The sequence below is a fragment of the Cladophialophora immunda genome, assembly GCF_000835495.1.
Source record: "Cladophialophora immunda strain CBS 83496 unplaced genomic scaffold supercont1.7, whole genome shotgun sequence".
In the NCBI taxonomy this organism is placed as follows: Eukaryota; Fungi; Ascomycota; class Eurotiomycetes; order Chaetothyriales; family Herpotrichiellaceae; genus Cladophialophora; species Cladophialophora immunda.
The window spans coordinates 1,720,918-1,739,717 of NW_015622547.1; the positions used below are offsets into that span (position 1 = coordinate 1,720,918).

The following is an 18,800-nucleotide window of genomic DNA, read 5'->3' on the forward strand; positions in this document are numbered from 1 at the left end:
GGAAGATTGTTGTTCCGTCGCCGTCCAAATGTTAACCACATCCGTGTTTCAACCTCAGCATCTTGAGCTTCTTCTCCCTCACCACAGAGCCAGATCCATGCTCAACGCGCAGCACGACGCGCCGCTTGAAGTGCCAAGCAGATGCTGCTGTATAACAGCCAAAATCATGTTGATGCCACTCCGGCCCCGCTCCCAAAATCAGTGTCATTCAAGTTTTCCAAAGCAATGCTCAACGTCTCTCGGCAAAAATAAAAGCTCCCCTTCAGACCTCTGAAACGCTCTGATCAACTGAAAGTTCTGTTATCTGCTTGAGGCTCCTTGCCTTCAAAATCTCATTTACCGCGTTGGCCTCATTCGTCCTCGTCTTTTCGAACGAGACCGTGCTCCCATGCTGGAGCTGGAGCGTACGTAATTGTCGTGGATCCCACTTTGGTGCGTCCAATTTTTGCAACTGCCTCCAGAACGCCTTTGGTGCTTGACATGGTCAACTCAATGTCGACATTAATGGCAATGTAGGCGGGATAGGTCCGAGAACCCGACTTCGCTTCTGCGCGTTTGCGACGTGCTATGTTGGTGATGTCCACTCGTATCACACCAATCTCCTCAACACCTGCGTTGTGTTGGCATCTTTTCCACACTCGAAGAGGAGGAACTTACCAGGATCATCCACCCGAGATGGCGCAACATCTTCTGCACATCTGTACAGAACCTGGTTGATCACAGCCTTCTTGATCTCTGCGCGAGCGTTTTCCACGACATGATAACATTTCACTCTTACCTTCATATCAGGCTTCAGCTTCTGGCCCTATTCTGTGGTTAGCATAATATGAGGCTAGCAAGTCGCTGCTCACTTTTTTGATGATCCATTCCATTTGGTTCTTCGCGCGAGAACCACTCTCGGGGCATTCGAATCGATCCTCCGCCCTGTGTGTCCCCCCATTCCAGGTGCGATGGACGTGCGTGCCAATGAATTCCCGGGACCGCCTAGAAACAATGGGCGAGCATCCCTGAGCTGCCAGCACTGCTCCTCGAACCACAGCAGTCAATGGTTGGCGAGGAGTCACGACTTTGACGGAGTCATTTTCGAAAAATCTGACGGCAAATTCTTTGACCTGGTTGAAGATATACGTGTTGCAACTAAGTCCTCCGCACAACGCGATTATCTGTTGTGATGATTGTTAGCGCGGATACTTATCCAGCTATTCCATGACTTACTTCAAGAGAACTGGCAGATCGCTTATTCTTCGCCAGTCGCCCGACCTGCTCACGGATGATCCGGCATATCATCTGAAGAATTGGCTCGAACATGCGTTGCATTTCGGCACTATCAGTTTTCAGCCCGCTTCTCGATCAAACGATGGGTTGTGACAGGAGCGGAGCGGGGAGAAATACCTTGTAATTTTCACAGCATGGTCCACGAAGTCATAACGGTTCCGAATATCCTCGTCATCTTCATCCAACTTCTTCATATTGATCGGAAGCCAGATATCGCTGCTGTTGTCTTTTGGACCCTCATATACGTTTTTTTGTCTTTCAAACTGGTCCATGAAGTTGCTTGTGGCCGCTATTTTACCGATTGGAAGTTCGCTGAATGCAACCCCAAAATGTTCTTGCATTAGAGCGTGGAGAGCTCGGTCGAGACTTGTACCGCCTATTTTTGCGCCTGATATCGTGGTCAATAACAAGCCATTGATGAAGGGTTGAGAATACAACCTTCGCCAGCACAAGCCTCCTCTAGTTGCAGTGGCTCACGAGAGGTTATTTTGTACGACACACTGTCGATCGTCCCACCTCCGCAATCGATGACCATGACGCACGAGCCTTCCTATAGTGTTGTCAGACCATACTCGAATCGACTCGTCCACGACCACACATACCTTCAACTTTCCAACGTCAGACGACTTCTCCAGCGACTTGATCACATCAAGAGCTGCCGCCTCGCTCTCATCGATGATGAATATCTCATCCCGCTTGTCGTTCCCGAATCCGGCCTTAATCACTGCTTGACGTGTGGCTTCACGAGCCGCTAGCGACCAGGTGGTTGGAACTGGAACACAAACTCGTTTCTGTGTATGCTTGACAGCGGTTTCGAGGATGGTGTCGTTCAAATGTCGAAGGAAATGTTCTCGGAGTCTGTATACAAAGTCCCTTATGACTTCTGAGGCGTCTTTGCCTTCCGGTAAGTGCATAAGACCTTGCCCTATGGCTTGCTGGAGGAGGGGATCGTCAAAGTCTTCTTTGTCCGTGTTTTCGTCGAGTCGGAGCTTTGGCCAGTTACAAATTTGCATTCCGCTCTCCACCTGGAAGCCCCATTTATCTGTCGTGAAGCTGTTTTCTACAGCATAAGCCATCCTCGTGGGCACCTTCACCGCGACACGGCCACCCCAGTTATCAAGGACGGAAATCTCGTCTGGTGAAGCGTTGCTGGCCGCATATGCAATGGCTGGAGATTCAGCACAAAAGAAGATCGAACAGCATAAGCGATACATACCTGAGGCTGTCGTTCCAATATCCAGTCCTACGCTCAAGTATTTCCTTGCTTCCTTGGGCTCCTCTGGCTTTTCAGACTTGCGCTGAGCTTTTGCCGCTTTCTCCCTGGAAATCCCCTTATCTCCATCATAGGTCAGAACCCGTTCGAGATCACATCGGTATTGCACTCACCTTCACGTTTCCTCTTCGTCGCAGAAGGCCTGTTTGCAGTGCCTGAGGTTGCTGTCAGTTTCCATAGACCCTGAAGATGATTGGATCGTACATCTAGCCTGAGTCTTTGGGTCTCTGAGCCCCAAGGGCTTGTATTCGGCCTCCATTTTGCTAATTTCCAATGCCGGGACGATGGATCGTGAGACGGCTCAACTCGACTCGAAATACAGACTCCAAAAGAATTGAGATTCTCAGAGAGATGGTGTTGTCACAGAGGCAGAAAGAGAAGAACGACGAGAACGAAGGTGAGAGATCTGGAGGAAGGTAGGATTGGATTTATATAGGATTGACCGGCGGCTTTCACATGCTTCGAGCCTTGTCTCGACCTTACCTCAAGTTGATCTGAGTCCTGCCTTTTTATCTCTCTTGAGATCACTCTGACACTGTCATCTTGCGTCTCAATTCGACTCGCACGTGCCGATTCCATCTGGATTCTAGCTCACATTACCAATCACTTTCATGATCTTCTGATTGTTCAGTTACATCTCAGCATCCACTCACAAGTATTCTGGGTCGCTTGCATTCCAACCTTTCATGATATCACAGTCACCAATACTACAGCAAAGGTCAGTCTTTAACCAACCATGGAACAGGCAGCGACTCAGCGTGAGGTGGAAGTAGTGATACCACCTTCGAGAACCGTTAAGCCCACAGAACCCTCGGGGCCACCACCCACTCCCCGGAGGTCCAGTCGAGTGAGCAAGCCTACTCCTAAGAAATCAACCTCTTCATCGAGCACTGCCGTTGGGTCCAATGATGAAGATCCTCGAGATGCTCATGGATCGGACCCTGACTACGCAGGAGATCGCTCGAGGAAGAATCGGAGAGCCACTAAGTCTGGAAACCGGGCAACACGCAGTAGGGGGAAGAAAATCCCCGGAAAACTGCCTCCTCCAGAGACTCCTGAGGAATTTAAGCTAATAAAGGAAAATTACCCATCTAAGATTCCCACAAAAAGAAACGAAGATGCTACAGCTAAACTGCAACAACGCAGCACAGAGCAGAAGGAAAAGGATCTTCAAAGTGCGAAGAAGGAAATCAAGGAGCACAAGAGCAGATTGGAAGCAGCGCAGACCGACATCGCAAAGTTGACGCGGCAGCTAGACAGTTATCAGAATGATCAGCTGAAGCTTGTGGCTAAAAGCAAGGTCGAGGCTGAACTGGACGCCGATCTGCATAACAAGTTCCAAGGCATATTTGGCGGTGCCCTGGACATTTCCAGATATTGGTGCATTCAAGATTTGCGGAACGCCGACGTGAATAAAGTCGAACAGGTGTTCTCATGCTTCTTGAAGCGAAAGTCGAGGCCTATCGCAACTGACCGGTTCCTGCTCGCCGTCAAACACGGAAAAGTCTCGCCTAGGCTGGTGTTGAGCACATTCATCAATGCTGAAATCTGCACCGAAACATTTGAAAGGCCCTTCGCACACCTACAGCTGGGCCTTCCTGGTCCAGATCATGCAGAGATTGAGGTCATATTGAACAGAATCATGAAATGTGCCGAAGAGAGTAGGTTTGTGCGGTCTGATATACTTTATCAACCCGCTGACGCGGAACAGAATCCTCAAATTCGCAATATAAGCTGAGAGCCACCATTCTCCGTGCCATCGACGACCATCCCGTGGAGAAGGCTCATTGGGTCGAGTCGCGAGCTCAACGAGACCTGTCCTTCGCCCATGCAGAACGTTGCAGAGAGATTACCAACGGTATCTTCGACAAAGTCGGTATCCTCCTCAGGGAGGTCACAGACGGAGAGCGACACACGAGGGACGCGCAAATGCTTCGTGTGGTGGAGCAGGCTATGCGATTGTCGTGCATCCTCAATATGCAGTATCCGAAGGTGCAGTTCTTCTTTCTTGATGATCTGACCGAGAGGAAATTCTTCCTGAAGGACGCTTGGTTTCGATTACACCATTCCGTTGGCATCGAGGAAAATGATGAGAACTACCTCTCTGAGGTGCAAGCGCTTGTTGGCCAACCCATTGACGTGGTTGTGGCCCCCGCTGTTGCACGATACGGGGATAAAGAAGGCGAGAACTATGAGACGGAGAACATAGTATTCCGGGGGTCGGTTTGGATCGTAAGGAACAACGAGTCTTCACGAAATACTCTCGATTTTCATTCAGGAAAGCAAATTCCCGACGAAGACGTGGCATGCATCTCAAAGAGTAGCCATTCCCTCGCACCGAACCAACAGATGCCGGAAAGTACAATCTTCGATACCAGTGAAGCTGGTCAACAAACCAAAAGCACGAAGACAACGGTGGCTTCTGGAAAGGCTTACAACTTGCGCTTTCCTGTGGAACCTATCATGAAGGTGGCTGAAGAGAAAGGGGAAGTTGATGCGCAGAAAGACTTCGAACACAGTCAAAGCAAGATCAGAAATCCAGAAAATTCGGAACCTAGAACGAGCTGTTCAGCAACTTCCGAACAACCGAAGGTACCGTTGGACGACATCAAATGCCTCAATCCAGGAGATAACGGAAGCACCTCTGTGAGGAGGGAGAGAGATGAGCAGCAGCAGCAGCGAGATGTACGGAAAGAATGTTCCGACAACGAAGCAAGCTCACCTCGTGACAACGGTGCGCCATCTAAGCAACTGCCAGCGACAGTTTCAGGACCAGAAGATCCCAAACCACCTCTTAAACGGCTGCGCATGAAAAATAAGAAGAACCAGGGCCCTGAAGGAGAGACGTCGGCGGAAAACCAAGCTGGAAAGGCGGAAGCCAAATCTGGAGATACTGACGATTCCCAGACCAAAGAAGCAACCGGGCATGTGCCTACATTGCCAGCCACACCCCCGCCAGCACTGGCTTCTACACAAGATCCAGCGAAAAGAGTACTACCGGGGCAAAGCGAATCAGATCAGGTTTGCAAGAAGCGAAAGTTGTCCAACTATAAAGTCGACGACCAGTTTGGGGATGGGGAGAATGTCGAGCATGACCAGCCCCCGAAAAAACAGGCAAGTTCCCCTAATACCCTGTTCGGCGCCTGCAAATTGGACTTGCTGATTCTCAACGACTGCGTGGAAAGCTGACGAAAGCATAGAAAACAGAAGCGTCGAAGAAGCAGGAGCCGTCGTCCTCGTCGGCGTCGAGCCCGAAACAAGCGGTCGACACCATAGGGAGGCCGAAGGACGAGGTGGCGGACATACCTTCAGAGCTCATGGATCAAGCCTACTCGAGATCCAAAGAGGCAGGGGAACCAGCTTCGCAAAAGAAGCAGCAGCATCCACGGACAATGCCTACAACTCCGGCAACACAGGGAGGTCATCAACCACCGCAGCCCAAGAAGAATGCGACAGAGAAACCCCAGAAGACTCATCCAGCGAAGTCGACCAAGAAGGCCCCAACCCAGAAGAAGGCGGCGCAAAGTGGCTCACAATTGATGGGCATCTTGGACTCAATTAACTAACCCCCAAAATACTAAAAGAGGTGGTTCTGACTATCAACCCCCTCAAACCCTCCCTCACTACCCAGAAATGATCGTGACATCAAATCTCCAGACAAAGACCGGCAAGAAAGATGTTAGTGTTATCATCAGAGCATTCAACACCGGCACCGAATCAACCACGAGCGTACACGTCCCGACCAATTTCCACCGAGAAATTCACAAATACCGGATATCAATCCTGTCACCGATCACCTCGCACATCTCCAGAAAAGACAAAACACTCCAGAAACCCAAGATAAGAACAGAGAACAAAAACCAGAACAGCCGAAGTGCATACCCAACACCTTTCCAAGGACGAATCCCACCGCGCAGCTTCGCGACCGCTCGAACGTTCTGATTCAAGGCTCCAGGTTCGGACCTATACATCGTTGCTTGCCAGAGGAGTTCACTTTCCCTGGCGAATTCTCCCAGGCAGAAAGGGAGAGGGTGCAAAGGGGGCAGAAGTTACATGCGAGACCAATGGATAGCTGGAGAATGAATACAACCGGGGCGTTGTGGTCTTGACTTCTGGACACGGGCACGGGTGTGGGAAAGTGCAGGGACCGATACCGACGAGACGGGACATGTCATGATCTGGTACAACTTGCCCCCTGACACGGCTGAGAGAGTGCTCGTAGTCTGCTTGGCCTGCTTTCCTGCATTCATATATCGTATCTGGGTCTGTCGTGCCCTGGAGAGGACAACGGCTAACCATACATTTGCTGTTCTGGACTCTTGATCCCCGGAGAAGCAGTTTGGACATTCTAGCCGAGTGCTCGATACAGTGGCGAGCAAAAATCCAAAAAATTGGCAATTTTGCCGAGGGCACAACAACAGCACACCGCCATATGCGCGTATAGCGGTGTAGCCCTAGATAGGCCAGAACAGCGTAATTTATCTAGTAAATAGCTATTTCGTAGTACAGTAGCCTACATCGATATGTCTACACGACCTCGGCGTGAACCGACGCCTTCTCGCCGCCTCCTGGAGGCACGCGCCGCAGCCGTTACAACTAGATCAAATCAGCCTATATCGACGCCAACGCCTCCAAGGACACTGTCTCCGACCTCAAGGGAGCTCGCGGAGCCTACCCCAGTGCCACCTAGGCCAGAAACTGCTGTTCCAGGAAGTGCTGGCACGGCAGGTGGTAGCAGACCTAGTCAAAGCCTCAGGTTGACATTCAACGCCTCAACCTGGGCGCGATCGCCTGTGCCTAGCGCCGCCGCAGCGCGCCAGCCTGTGCCGCAGTCTGGTAGACTTACTACGGCGGAGGCGCGATCGGTTGCTCTCCAGGCGCTCAGGGCGAGACCTGCCACCGAGCGATCTCAGACCTCGCGGAGCTCGCAATGGCTGTTTAAATCGCAGTTCCTTGAGGATGAGGATAAGTTTAACTCATCCTCAGATCTAGATAAGCTAAACAACTTGATATCTAGCCAGATTGGTTAGATATCGAAGCGGCCACGAAGTGGTGGTGTTGTTGTTATGGAGGAAGTTGCGGAGGATATAGATGTATCTATCCCACCACCTTCGCATCAACTATAGGCTACAGAACAGCGTAAACGACATAAAAGGATCTCAACAACAAGGCAAACAGAGTCTCCTGATATAGAAGTCTTTAAAATGAGCAAGATTATGTTCAAAATCATCACATCTGTGATAGTTAGAAGGTCTCTTGAACTGTCCGCAGAGGACGAGGGCACTCAAATGTTCGATATCAACATCATTATCCACGCCTACTAACGACGCCTCGAAACTAAGTATCTACCTAGCCAGTTCCATCTCAACCCTCCTACCTTTGGTGGAGAGCTTAGTTTATTGATTTCAGGCAGGAACCACTTCAAACTGAACTGCCAGAACGACAATGACTTTAAGAGTTTCGCGAAGCGATGGTGGGAGGTCCTCCAGGAACCTAGGCGCCAGAGGCACATAGTCTAGGTCTCTCTGACTATTCGCTTCGAGGCCAGGCTAGTTACGCCTCCGCCACCTATCCTAGAGGACGTAACACAGGCCAGGCGCCGGCGCGACGAGGAATAACGATCGAGACTAAGCGCTAGCCAGCGCCAGCGCCAGTCAATCGCGGCAAACGAATCGCTCAATGTCGCCACTGGCGATGTCCAGATATTTGAGCTGACTACTAAGTGGAAGTGCCAGAGCGATCGCTGTCCTAATTACGGCAGAGCCTGCCTACCTACAGACGAGGGCCATATCCGCATCGACACTCCATCTATTCGACAGTGGTTCGACTCAATCCGTAACGGCGCCGCAACGATCGAGGAGATGCTAGGTTCGTTACTCCTGAGACTTATAAAGGATAAGAGTAACTACATGAATAAAAAGGCTATCAAAGCTGCCGTAAATGGGGCGCAAATCGCGTCGAATGGTGGTGGTGTTCATATCCAGTTTTTTCAGGGGTCTAGCGATGCCACAGCTAAGTCTAACCGCGATCAATAGTTAAGCCCACCTTTCCGACCTGGCGACGACGATAATAACGTTATTCTCTACCTCGACTGGCTCGGTAGGCGTTATCCTAGCTATAGAGCTGAATTTGGCGAGATTAAAGGCATTCTACAGGCTGAGGGATGGGGGTTCTTAGATCTTCGCGCAATCACAGATTCTGCCTGGGAACGCATGGAGATTCGCGGTAGATTCGTTAACAAGCTGAAGAAGAACCTTAAGGTCTTCGCAAACGAGGAATTACAGCCAGAAGAGGCCTCGGCGGCGGCGACAGACGACCTGAGTCTCCTACCTTGAGATCCTTGTTGTTGTTATTGCACACAGATAAAAAACCACGTTACTAGCCGATATAAGCAAAATCGCTGGCGATTACACGTAAATGTGTAACGAAACGCCCTGGGAACGGCGCTAGTAAGGTTGTTGTAACGTCGATAAACAACAGGATTTGGTGTGTTTAGATCGATCGATTGCGTAACAGGCTATGGCACGAGATCCAGATCGATTCCTATAGAAGCCTTTTACACAGCTAATTTTACTGTAGGCGCGGCTTTTACAGGAATCGATCTGGCCTTGTAACACTGATTTTACACGCCGATCGACCTAGCTATCGACGGTAGTCATACTTGCGCCCAATCCTCGATCCCTTACAACAGCACTATTTCCTCTTATTCCTCGCGATCCTTATGGTCCTCCTGACTAGTCCTTATAGATAGGCCATAGCCGCAAGATCTAAAGTACTTCCTAGCTGTCCTTACTGGACAAACTGCCTCCATCCCTAGGTGTAGAAAGGTCTCGAATTCATGCTCATATGTATAACTAAGGTCGCGATTCTTCCTTAACCACTCCTTCAACTCGTAAAAGGCCATCTCGATCGGGTTGAGATGAGGCGAATAGGGTGGTAGGTAGGTAAGGATCACACCGTATTACGCGGCGAGTGTCTATATACGCTCGCCGTGATGGATACTGGCATTATCCAGTAACAACACTGATCGAGGCGCTAGGAACGCGTTCATCTATTGTAACAGTCTCTCCACAAAGGCTAGGAATCTGTCTCCGTCGAAGGAACCGTGATAGATCTCGTAATCAAGCCAGCCGTCGATCGTAAGCGTAGGTAGGATACTCCAGCGAGTACTTCGCCTATTAGATGCCCTTACTCTATAAGGTACTCCTCGTGGCGACCAGCCATATTTGCGATCGCCTGTTCTCTCGTTTGCGGCGCTCTCGTCGAGAGACACGAGGTGATCAGGTGTAAACCGTGTCATATCGGCCAGGAACGCTGTAACCAGTGTTTCATCGCGACGGATATTAATCTTAGTTATCCTCTTGCGTATTAGATCGAGTTCTTTCAAGATCCTACCTACGGTAGTGGCATAGACGTCTATATCATATTCCTCTTTAAGGAGATCACAGATCTCGTCCCTTCGCGCCGTTAGGAAGTCCTCGATAAACAGGTTGATAGCCTCCATTGCCGCGGCATGAATCGCTCTGGGACGGCCTCGTACCACGCCTCCTGCCTCCAATCCAAGCGATTCCGCCTCGTCTCGATGCCGCTGTTGCGTTACGAAGGAAGGAGACACGTTGTTTACTCGAGAGACGTCGATTGGGCGCATTCCAAGGGCCAATTGAGTACTCACAGTGGTCCTGATGTCCATGGCCTTGCGAGGGTGTGACCCGCCTGAGGGCATGGTTATCACGTAAACAGGTTAGTTATATAGAGATACAGTCACGAGCAATCTTTTAAGCCTATCTACAGATTACAGAACGTCGTAGTTGTTGAATGGCGACGCGTTCTTTACACACCGCTATTTACGCTGTAGGCCGAGCTACCTGCCATTGCACCGATGCGCCCTCGGCAAAATTGCCAATTTTTTGGATTTTTGCTCGCCACTGTACCGAAATGGACGGAGAAGAGCAACACGAAACAGAGATTTGACTTTGAATATCGAGCCCTCAGGTACCATCCGAGTGCCATACTGTTTAGGTGGATTTTTCCTTTGGTCCCCCATATCCGAACCATCTGCGCATATCCCTCAAGATATGATCAAACCGGTCAGACTTCATGTTCATATATTTACAATTCCTTTCCCCGTGCACGCCCGGAATCTGTGTTTTCCATCCCTGCCGGAACACATGCCACTCTGGAGGAAACCGCAAACGCCATCGCTGATGCAGGCATAACATCTTCAATCCGTCCATATAGTGGTCACATAGAAACCACCACAGCCGTGTGCGTTCAAGCAGCCAGCACCCCCGCGACCTGACAGCTCATGTCCAGCAATGCGAGATGCTCGTCAACCCCATCGACCAACTTCTTGTCAAACTCCGAGAAGATAGCCGTCAACTTGTACTTTTTCCTCATAGCTGCGTCTTCCTTGCTGTTGACGACCACATCTTCTTCGCCAAGCACCACGGCTGCATACAGGGCAGAAAGGACCTCGTTGGCCGCATACCCGCTCGCGACAATATTGGTAATTTCCGACGCAATGTTATTGTAGTTTCGAGTGTTGCCTTTTTGGAGGATTGCGATGAGATCGTCTGTGAGATTTGGGGGGAATGTACCTGCGATTTCGTTGATGTCGGATATCTTGATCATGTTGCTGGACTGGGCAGGTTTCGATTTGCCGGCGTCGACATCTTCCATTTCCTCATCCGATTCATCTGCAATCACCCGCTTTTTGTGGCCGTTCGAGGTGGGTATCGAGGGTGAGGCTCCAATAAGTCGAGCGGCGCTCTGGAGGAGATTGATAGAACGTCGAAGATCCCCGTCCGACACTTTAAGAGTCCTCTCAATAACACCCTCTTCGTATTTCACATTCTCCGTCTTGAGAATCGTCTCGATACGCGCAACTGCCTCGGAGCCCTCGAGAGCCTTGAACCGAAATTTGGAACACCGGGAGGCTATGGGGTCAATGATCCTTGAGACGTAGTTGCAGCACAGCGCAAACCTGGTGGTTGCGCTGTGGATCTCCATCACTCGTCTCAACGCCCCCTGCGCATCCTGCGTGAGCTGGTCTGCCTCGTCCAACAAAACCACCTTGAAGTTGGGGCACGGGTACTTCTTGCGGTATTCATCCGAGAAAGGGTGTGTCAGGTGTTGCGATGCGAACTGTTTGACTCGTTCTCTGATCACGGAGAGGCCTCGTTCGTCCGAGGCGTTGAGTTCGAGGACTCTCGTCTTCATGAGTTCTGGGCCAAAAAGTTCTCGACAGAGGGCGAGGATCGTGGAGGTCTTGCCGTTTCCCGGTGGGCCATAGCAGAGGAGATGAGGAAGATTTGAGGCGTTGACCATACGACGAAGTGTTTCGGTGGCATGTTCCTGGCTCTTGACTTCTTCCAAATTCCGCGGCCGATACTTTTCCGTCCAAGGCTGCGCGGCAGGGGCGTGTTCAACGACCGATTTGGTGGTAGCGATTTTAGAGCTTGAGGCTCCGCGATTGCGGTCGAAGAAGTTCGCCATCTTGGATCTGCTGTAATGGGACTGTCTGTAGTTGGTTGTTCAATGACAGCAGCAAAGTTGTCGCGGGGAAACGCGTCTCTGGTTGTCAAGGACGCGTTAAGTGGCTCTTGGTCTTGGCAACCAAGGCCTTGCACGTGATAGGAGACAGAATCAATCCGACTTCTGTCAGGCTATTACGAGGCAAAACATTTCAGGATATACCAGGTAGCCATCCTTCGGGGTTTTCGCGAAAGTACTATCAGTAGATTTCTCATGAGGAATTCCTGGCATGTGTTCCTGAGGACGAGTTCGACGGCTTGGCAAAACAGGTTGAACGTAATAACACAAGGCTGAACAAGTCAGGAGGTCCGCTTTCATGTCCGAGACAAGAGCACACATACAAGAATAGCCGATAGAGTCTGAGCAACAATAAGTTCATTATGGCGTCAGCTCATAACTCGTCCCTCGCTTGTTGGATATCTACTTCCATCATCCTCTTCTTGGTATTTCTGGGCTGTTCTTGTTGCGCCCTTCTTTCTTCATCCGTAATGTCGTCCACGTTTGTCCCCTCATCTTCCATCATCTTTCCAATCTTCTCAATCATACTGTCAGTAGGTTCTTCAGGCGAATGCTGCTGCGGAATGTCCGGTGGTGATCCTCTCCCCCCTGCCCCCTTCGCCGGCAGTTCCATGCTCTTGAAATAAATGTTGGATTTGTGTGTAGGCATTCCTCGTGCATTCATGCCAGGCATTGATACTGTGAGAGAAGGCATTGCAGCAGGCGAGGTCATAACATCGGATCTGCCGCCCAGTCCCACAGCTCCCAAACTTGTCAAAGTAGCCCACCACATAATCCGCAATGGCCACCAAATAAACAGCATCATCGGCCCATAGAGGATCCGTCTGTAGAAGAGCCAGCATATCGTGGCAGCAAGTAAATAGAAAGAAGATTTCAAGAACCAAGTGTCCGACTTGTTGCTGCGCACTAGCTGGCCCACAAATCCCCTGCTTGCCTTCAATAAATCCGTGGTCCCCGAATAGCTGTGCGTCAAGCTGTCCAGCGCCTGTTGACTTTCTTCTAAAGTCTGTTGAGCAAACTGCGAGACTGAGAGCTCTCCTTCGAGTTGATTATGCACCCTTCGAAGCGCAATGGTAACGTCTTCTGCGGCGCGAAGAGCTAGTTCATCCTGCGTCAACTTCTCGTGTGTAGGTCGTCCTCGCGCTTGCTGCTTCCCATCGTGTTTCCGATCTGCAAATAATTGTTCCCTCTCTTTCCGCTTTTCGGCATCTGCAGTCCTCTTCGCTTGAAGTTGTGCTTTTCGAAAACTCGCCCGCGCGCTCTTCAAGTCTTCTGAGAGTCGCGCTAACAAATCCGCGTTTCTTTCACGCTCGCTTTCTCGATTCGAGAGGTCTCGTCGATGACTCGGAATAGCGCCGTCTTCAAATTCCTGTCTCAGGATTTCTAATCTGTCCTCTTGTTCCTTGAGGCTATCATGGATTTCTGTAGCGAGCTCGAGGCGTCGTTCATCTGGATTGCCGGAGGAATATGAGCTGGCCGAAAACTTGCGAAGCTCTTGAATCTGGGAGAGGACCTCTTTGTAGGAGTCTGCCAGGGCTTGCAGGCGCTGCGACAGGGAGAGAGACATCTTTGCAGGCAACTTGGAGTGGGAGGTTGTGCCTGCTTGAATGTCGACATGTCCAGAGTATCCAGATCATAGATGCAAACAGTACAAACAGTGCAAACACCCAGACCCTACAGCCTCGCGTGTGGCAGGTCTGCCGAAGACCTTGAGATCTAAGCGACCTTTTTGGGAACAACCCCAATGCGACCACGCCTTTTCTCCAAGAAAATATGCAATAAACCATCTATCAAAAAGCAAACATGATAACGACCTACTTGACCTCGTTAAAAACGAGGTTCAACCCCTTCAGTGCATCATCCAAAATTCCGCGACTGTTCCTCACGCTCCTCCCCGCAGATGCTCACAAGACCCTCAAGATATCCTCCACTGCTCTCCCGCGAACCTCCGCCGAACCCAGTACTTTGGAACTTGGATTTAAAGACGGCAAAGTGGTGAAATATTCATGGGGTGCTGAGGCGCCCCGACCGGCCAACCTGGAGGGAAATCCGACGACGAGCGTGAACAAGGGAAAGAAAGGATCCGGGGAGAGAGTGACTCTACACGACATTGTGGAGGAAGTTGACAGGCACGCAAGAGTATTGGCAAGGAAGGAAGAGCTGTCTGGCTGACCGGGTTCTCTGATTCCGAAGAGCACCCAAGCCTTCTGAGGGTACCGCGAGGCAAATAGGTCGGAGGGCAGACATGTCCTAGAGTCAAAGAATGGGAAGCTGATGCGGAAGCGTGCGACACATTCAAGCACGCAGGAGCTTACCAACTTTGCTCCTTACGATGTCGAAATCCGATGCAGCAAACCCGGCACTAAGTATTTGATGGTCCGGAAGGACGGACGTCTATTGAGGTGTCAATGCAGGCTGCTCGGAGGTGTAGGAATATGGTCTCTTCGCAGAGACAGCAGAGACATGCCTCAGCCTCGATGGATCAATTGTGGCAGACAGCTGCGGTGGAAAAGACTTATCTCTTCGGAGGATGGATCAACATGTATTAAAAGCGAGTTCAGGTAATCACAGCTGTGACCTATCTATTCTGTTGTATATATTACTGGCAGTCACAATATATTTGTGAATTGGGTCCTGGAGCAGGGAAAAGCATGCGCGGACTGTGTCTTCTCTATTTGCAAGGTGAAAGACAGGTCGCGATAATCTCGAAATGTTCAGCGTGTCTTCCGAAGACTAAGACCGCAGGCATTGCGGCTGGCTCGCCCCTTGAGTTCGAGTGAGTGCGGCTCTGGCGAGCTCAGTTGAGACCACGTCAAGGCTCTGAACGCCTTTTGGTCCTGCTTCTCTGTAGCTAATGGTGGTAGGAGAGTCACATCTGGAAAAGACCTCTTCAAGTCTGCCAGATGTCTGGCAAATGGAGCGCCTCAAGAAGATCAAAACTGGTCGTGATGTATTCCAACTTGGGAGCCGTTCAAGCGTCTTCTGATCTCTCCAAATCCCAGCTCGACGGCAGTCGCTGCCCTGTGGCACATTTGCGAGACGTTAGGAGATGCAAGATTTTCAGTATATCCTCCAGGAATCGCACTATCGAAGCGCTTATGCCGATTCAGCTGTGGTGTGCCTGTCGATGTTGTTTGATTTTGCGTCAGGAGCCGATCCATATTTTGAGGATTGGCGCCGATTGAGTGCAATATTGCTAACGTCACACTGTTACCGCCATCGCGCCCTGGCCAACTCCATCAAAACCTGAGTTCTCTGCTGCGATTTCGGCCTTTTGCTTCTTGTTCCGCTCCTGGTGGATATGTTCGTTCTCGTCACTTCTTTGTTCCAGAACTCTCTTCTTTTCCAGTTTCTTTATCTGATTCTCCCGGTTCTCCTGTTTATGCTGTCGCTTGATATCTGCTTTAGTTATTTGTGGCATGTTGAGACGAAGGATCTGATCAATCTCTTTTGCCTTTGTCACAATATCTAAATCAGATATCTCCAGAAGCGAAAGTACTTCTGTGTAGCTTCGCGACTTTTGGACTGGTTGATAGGCAGGATTCTTCCCGGGCATGAGCTGAGATAGCAGGAACTTTGTGTTGCCCCATTTGTTCTCGACGCTCATCGCAAGCTGCAGATACTCTCTGACCACCTCCGACCAAGGTGCCAACCCACCCTGCTCCTTGCTGCGGAACACCGATGAATTAGCTTCTGCAGCCGTGGCAATCATTGATCCGTCGACACCATACTCCTTTGCAAGAGCGAGTCCTTCTTCTCGAGATCTCACGTCGCCGTTCATCAGGCAAGCGACCCCATGACTCCTGCATATATCGCCGATCATCCGAAGCTGTTCCCTGATAGCACGCTCTCTCGGTCTCATCGGGGTAGTTCTGCAATGAACGGTCAAGCCAGTAATGCCGGTTTTACAAAGTTTATTGACAAGCTCTGAGGTCAGTTCAGGGGTCTCGAGCAACCGGATCTTGACGCTGATACCAATCTCGTGAGGTTTTCCCACCTTCGTGACCAGAGCTGTCAGGATGTTACAAAGATGATCCGGAGTTCGGAGGAGAGCTGCGCCCATGCCTCCTGAAGTAGAGAAAGGCTTTGGACACCCAGCATTCACATCAATTCCACGAACATAAGGAGCAACGAGCGTCGCGGCTTGAACGGCGTAATCGGGTGAAGCGGTACCGATTTGGTAGATTAATCTGTCCGACTCTCTCTGTGGATCGATGCGGTATATCACACTTATGGAATCGTTGTTGGAGGTGCGTGTCCACTCTATGCAGCCAGTGCGAGGGTTGGTGTTTTGCGTGGTTCCAATCATGGATCGATCGACCGTCTCAGGACCCCATACCAGATCTGCACCGTACTTGAGAGCCAGAAGACGTGATGGAAGTTCTCCCGACCGAACCATGGGAGCGAGAACTACCTTTCCCCTGTAGTCAACGCCTCTCGCAGGGATAGGAACGTGAGGAACATCTTGGAAAGGGAGAGGAGTCGCCATTCTCGGAGTCAGAGAAGGTAAGAGGAAGTCTAGGAGGGATAGAGTGCGTCGTAACAGAGACTGCGGCCGAGCAGCATGGCCGACAGTCATATGGAGCGCAGTGGTGAATCCAACGTGGGAAGGACAAAATGATTTGTCTGCGAGGCCATGGAGATCGCAGTTGCGCAGCCAGCAAGCCTTGAAAGTGTGGAGGTCACGTGAAGATAGAGGCAAAAAGTACTGTCACGTGAAGATAGCTAAAAACTCGGAGTTGCTGGTGGCGGCGCAGTCCCCATTGATATCATATCAAAATTCGATGGCAGTTTCGGAGTATGGGAAGCTCAAGTCCTTCTCGCATACCGAGGTGGTAATAACCTTGGGACATTGCACAGTCAGATTGCAGGACTAGAAAAGTAAAGCCGTCGAAGCGTAGTCTAGTCTGGCCTATTTCATCCTTCATATGCACATGTCTCGAGCGTCTAGCACACTGTCCAAAATTCACACTTCGCGAACCTGCAGCAGCCTCTCCGATCTCTCGTCCATTCAGAGCCGGTCGTCATTTCACCGCCAATTGTCAACACTGTGCCTCCCGCCCCGCGCCCCTGCCTCCAACAAGTTTGCTCATCGTTCCCTCACTGGCACTTTCGCCCTGGCTTCCACCAAGCCGACAGAAAATTCCATCTCTCCTCCCCTCCGTCACTCCACCTCTACAACCATAGCTTCCCAACGCTCAGAAGCCATTGCTCGACACTTCTCTACTTCTGCTTCGTCATTACGTCCAGCGTCTTCCACGATGTCGTACAGCAAGCAGCCTTCGGAATATCAGCCCAGAAAAATCGGTGCTCTTCACACAAACGAGTTCAGATGCTACATTGAGAAAGATGGCACCCCGGTCTCGCCCTTCCATGACATTCCCCTCTACGCCAACGAGCAGCAAACAATCCTGAACATGATCGTCGAGATCCCAAGATGGTCCAATGCAAAGCTTGAGGTGGGATATGTCAAACCCAAGGACTTACAAACTGCAGTGGCTGACCGCCAAGTAGATCTCCAAAGATGAATTCCTGAATCCCATCAAGCAAGACGTCAAGAAAGGCAAGCTCCGATTCGTTCGCAACTGCTTCCCTCACAAGGGCTATCTCTGGAACTACGGCGCTTTCCCAAGAGTGAGTGGCGGTCAAACACAAAGAGATGGCACTTAATTAATGGTTGACAGACCTGGGAGGACCCCAATGTTGTTCACCCTGAAACAAAGGCCAAGGGCGATAACGACCCATTGGACGTCTGCGAAATTGGTGAGCTGGTCGGGTACACCGGTCAGATCAAGCAGGTCAAGGTCCTTGGTGTTATGGCACTTCTCGATGAAGAAGAGACTGACTGGAAGATTATTGTCATCGACGTGAGTTGTCATGGCTATATGTTACCCGCTCATACATCGCTAACATCGCTCTAGGTCAATGATCCTCTGGCCCCCAAGCTGAACGATATCGAAGACGTTGAGCGTCACCTTCCTGGCCTGCTCCGAGCGACGAACGAATGGTTCCGCATCTACAAGATCCCAGATGGAAAGCCTGAGAACCAATTCGCGTTCAGCGGTGAATGCAAGAACAAGAAGTACGCCGAGGAGATTATCCGCGAATGCAGTGACGCTTGGGAACGTCTGATCACCGGCAAGCAACAACGCGGCGATATCAGCCTGGCCAATGTCACAAATACCAGCTCGCCAGATCGTGTCGATCCTTCGCAACTCTCCAAGATCCCTCCGGGACAGAACATTCCCCCTGCGCCAATCGACGGAACCGTTGACAAGTGGTTCTTCATCTCTGGTGCGGCCGTCTGATCTGTTGCGCTCTAGGTTGTTGGCTGATTTCGTTCAGGAGCTGGTGCAACTTCGGAAGACTACATGAAGAAATGAGATTGCGACCCGGAAAGAGCGTGGAATTCGTAGTCTTGTCCAAGACTCATTCGAATAGACTAAAAACTTTACATATGTCAATTATGTAGCTGATCCAGCCAGAATGGACAAGAGTTGCAAAAGAAATGGTTTCGTGATCAATACCTGGCTGCGACAGGAGAACCCTTCCACATCCTTTTCAGATGAGCCAGCAGCTTTTACGAATGCAAGGTCTTAATGCCTCATCCTAAAACCAGTATCGTTGACCTGTGGGAATGCCTTACGTGGCACACCGGTCGCATGTATTCTTGTGTCTCGTTGCCCGGGGGGGGGGGGTT

At 50.6% G+C, this 18,800-nt stretch overlaps 7 protein-coding genes across 8 annotated transcripts; 4 read left to right on the forward strand and 3 right to left on the reverse strand.

The window, feature by feature from the left end:
• Positions 1-3,284: 3,284 nt before the first annotated feature.
• PV07_11350 (uncharacterized protein) lies at positions 3,285-6,490 on the forward strand (the record flags this gene model as incomplete). The annotated part of the gene is made up of 4 exons (XM_016398778.1): positions 3,285-4,209; positions 4,260-5,682; positions 5,756-6,073; positions 6,133-6,490. The coding sequence occupies 4 exons, from the start codon at positions 3,285-3,287 to the stop codon at positions 6,488-6,490; spliced, it is 3,024 nt and encodes a 1,007-aa protein (XP_016243340.1).
• A 581-nt stretch (positions 6,491-7,071) lies between these two features.
• PV07_11351 (uncharacterized protein) lies at positions 7,072-8,883 on the forward strand (the record flags this gene model as incomplete). Its single annotated transcript, XM_016398779.1, has 3 exons — positions 7,072-7,573; positions 8,327-8,484; positions 8,584-8,883. The coding sequence occupies 3 exons, from the start codon at positions 7,072-7,074 to the stop codon at positions 8,881-8,883; spliced, it is 960 nt and encodes a 319-aa protein (XP_016243341.1).
• Positions 8,884-10,420: 1,537 nt separating this feature from the next.
• On the reverse strand, positions 10,421-12,151 carry PV07_11352 (uncharacterized protein). The gene has a single exon (XM_016398780.1). It carries the CDS (start codon positions 12,041-12,043, stop codon positions 10,820-10,822), a length of 1,224 nt encoding a protein of 407 aa, XP_016243342.1. The 5' UTR covers positions 12,044-12,151; the 3' UTR covers positions 10,421-10,819.
• Positions 12,152-12,260: 109 nt separating this feature from the next.
• On the reverse strand, positions 12,261-13,696 carry PV07_11353 (uncharacterized protein). Its single transcript, XM_016398781.1, has one exon. The coding sequence runs from the start codon at positions 13,665-13,667 to the stop codon at positions 12,474-12,476; it is 1,194 nt and encodes a 397-aa protein (XP_016243343.1). The 5' UTR covers positions 13,668-13,696; the 3' UTR covers positions 12,261-12,473.
• Positions 13,697-13,853: 157 nt separating this feature from the next.
• Positions 13,854-14,756, forward strand: PV07_11354 (uncharacterized protein). The gene has a single exon (XM_016398782.1). The coding sequence runs from the start codon at positions 13,904-13,906 to the stop codon at positions 14,270-14,272; it is 369 nt and encodes a 122-aa protein (XP_016243344.1). The 5' UTR covers positions 13,854-13,903; the 3' UTR covers positions 14,273-14,756.
• PV07_11355 (uncharacterized protein) lies at positions 14,629-16,754 on the reverse strand. Its single transcript, XM_016398783.1, has one exon. It carries the CDS (start codon positions 16,677-16,679, stop codon positions 15,303-15,305), a length of 1,377 nt encoding a protein of 458 aa, XP_016243345.1. The 5' UTR covers positions 16,680-16,754; the 3' UTR covers positions 14,629-15,302.
• Positions 16,755-16,910: 156 nt separating this feature from the next.
• On the forward strand, positions 16,911-18,792 carry PV07_11356. 2 transcript variants are annotated; one of them, XM_016398784.1, is made up of 5 exons: positions 16,911-17,559; positions 17,615-17,734; positions 17,785-17,967; positions 18,022-18,394; positions 18,446-18,792. In XM_016398784.1, the coding sequence occupies exons 1-5, from the start codon at positions 17,029-17,031 to the stop codon at positions 18,481-18,483; spliced, it is 1,245 nt and encodes a 414-aa protein (XP_016243346.1). In that variant the 5' UTR covers positions 16,911-17,028; the 3' UTR covers positions 18,484-18,792. The 2 variants fall into 2 exon arrangements, with proteins under 2 accessions (XP_016243346.1, XP_016243347.1); XM_016398785.1 differs by having other exon boundaries at positions 18,022-18,792.
• The last annotated feature ends 8 nt before the right edge of the window (positions 18,793-18,800 follow it).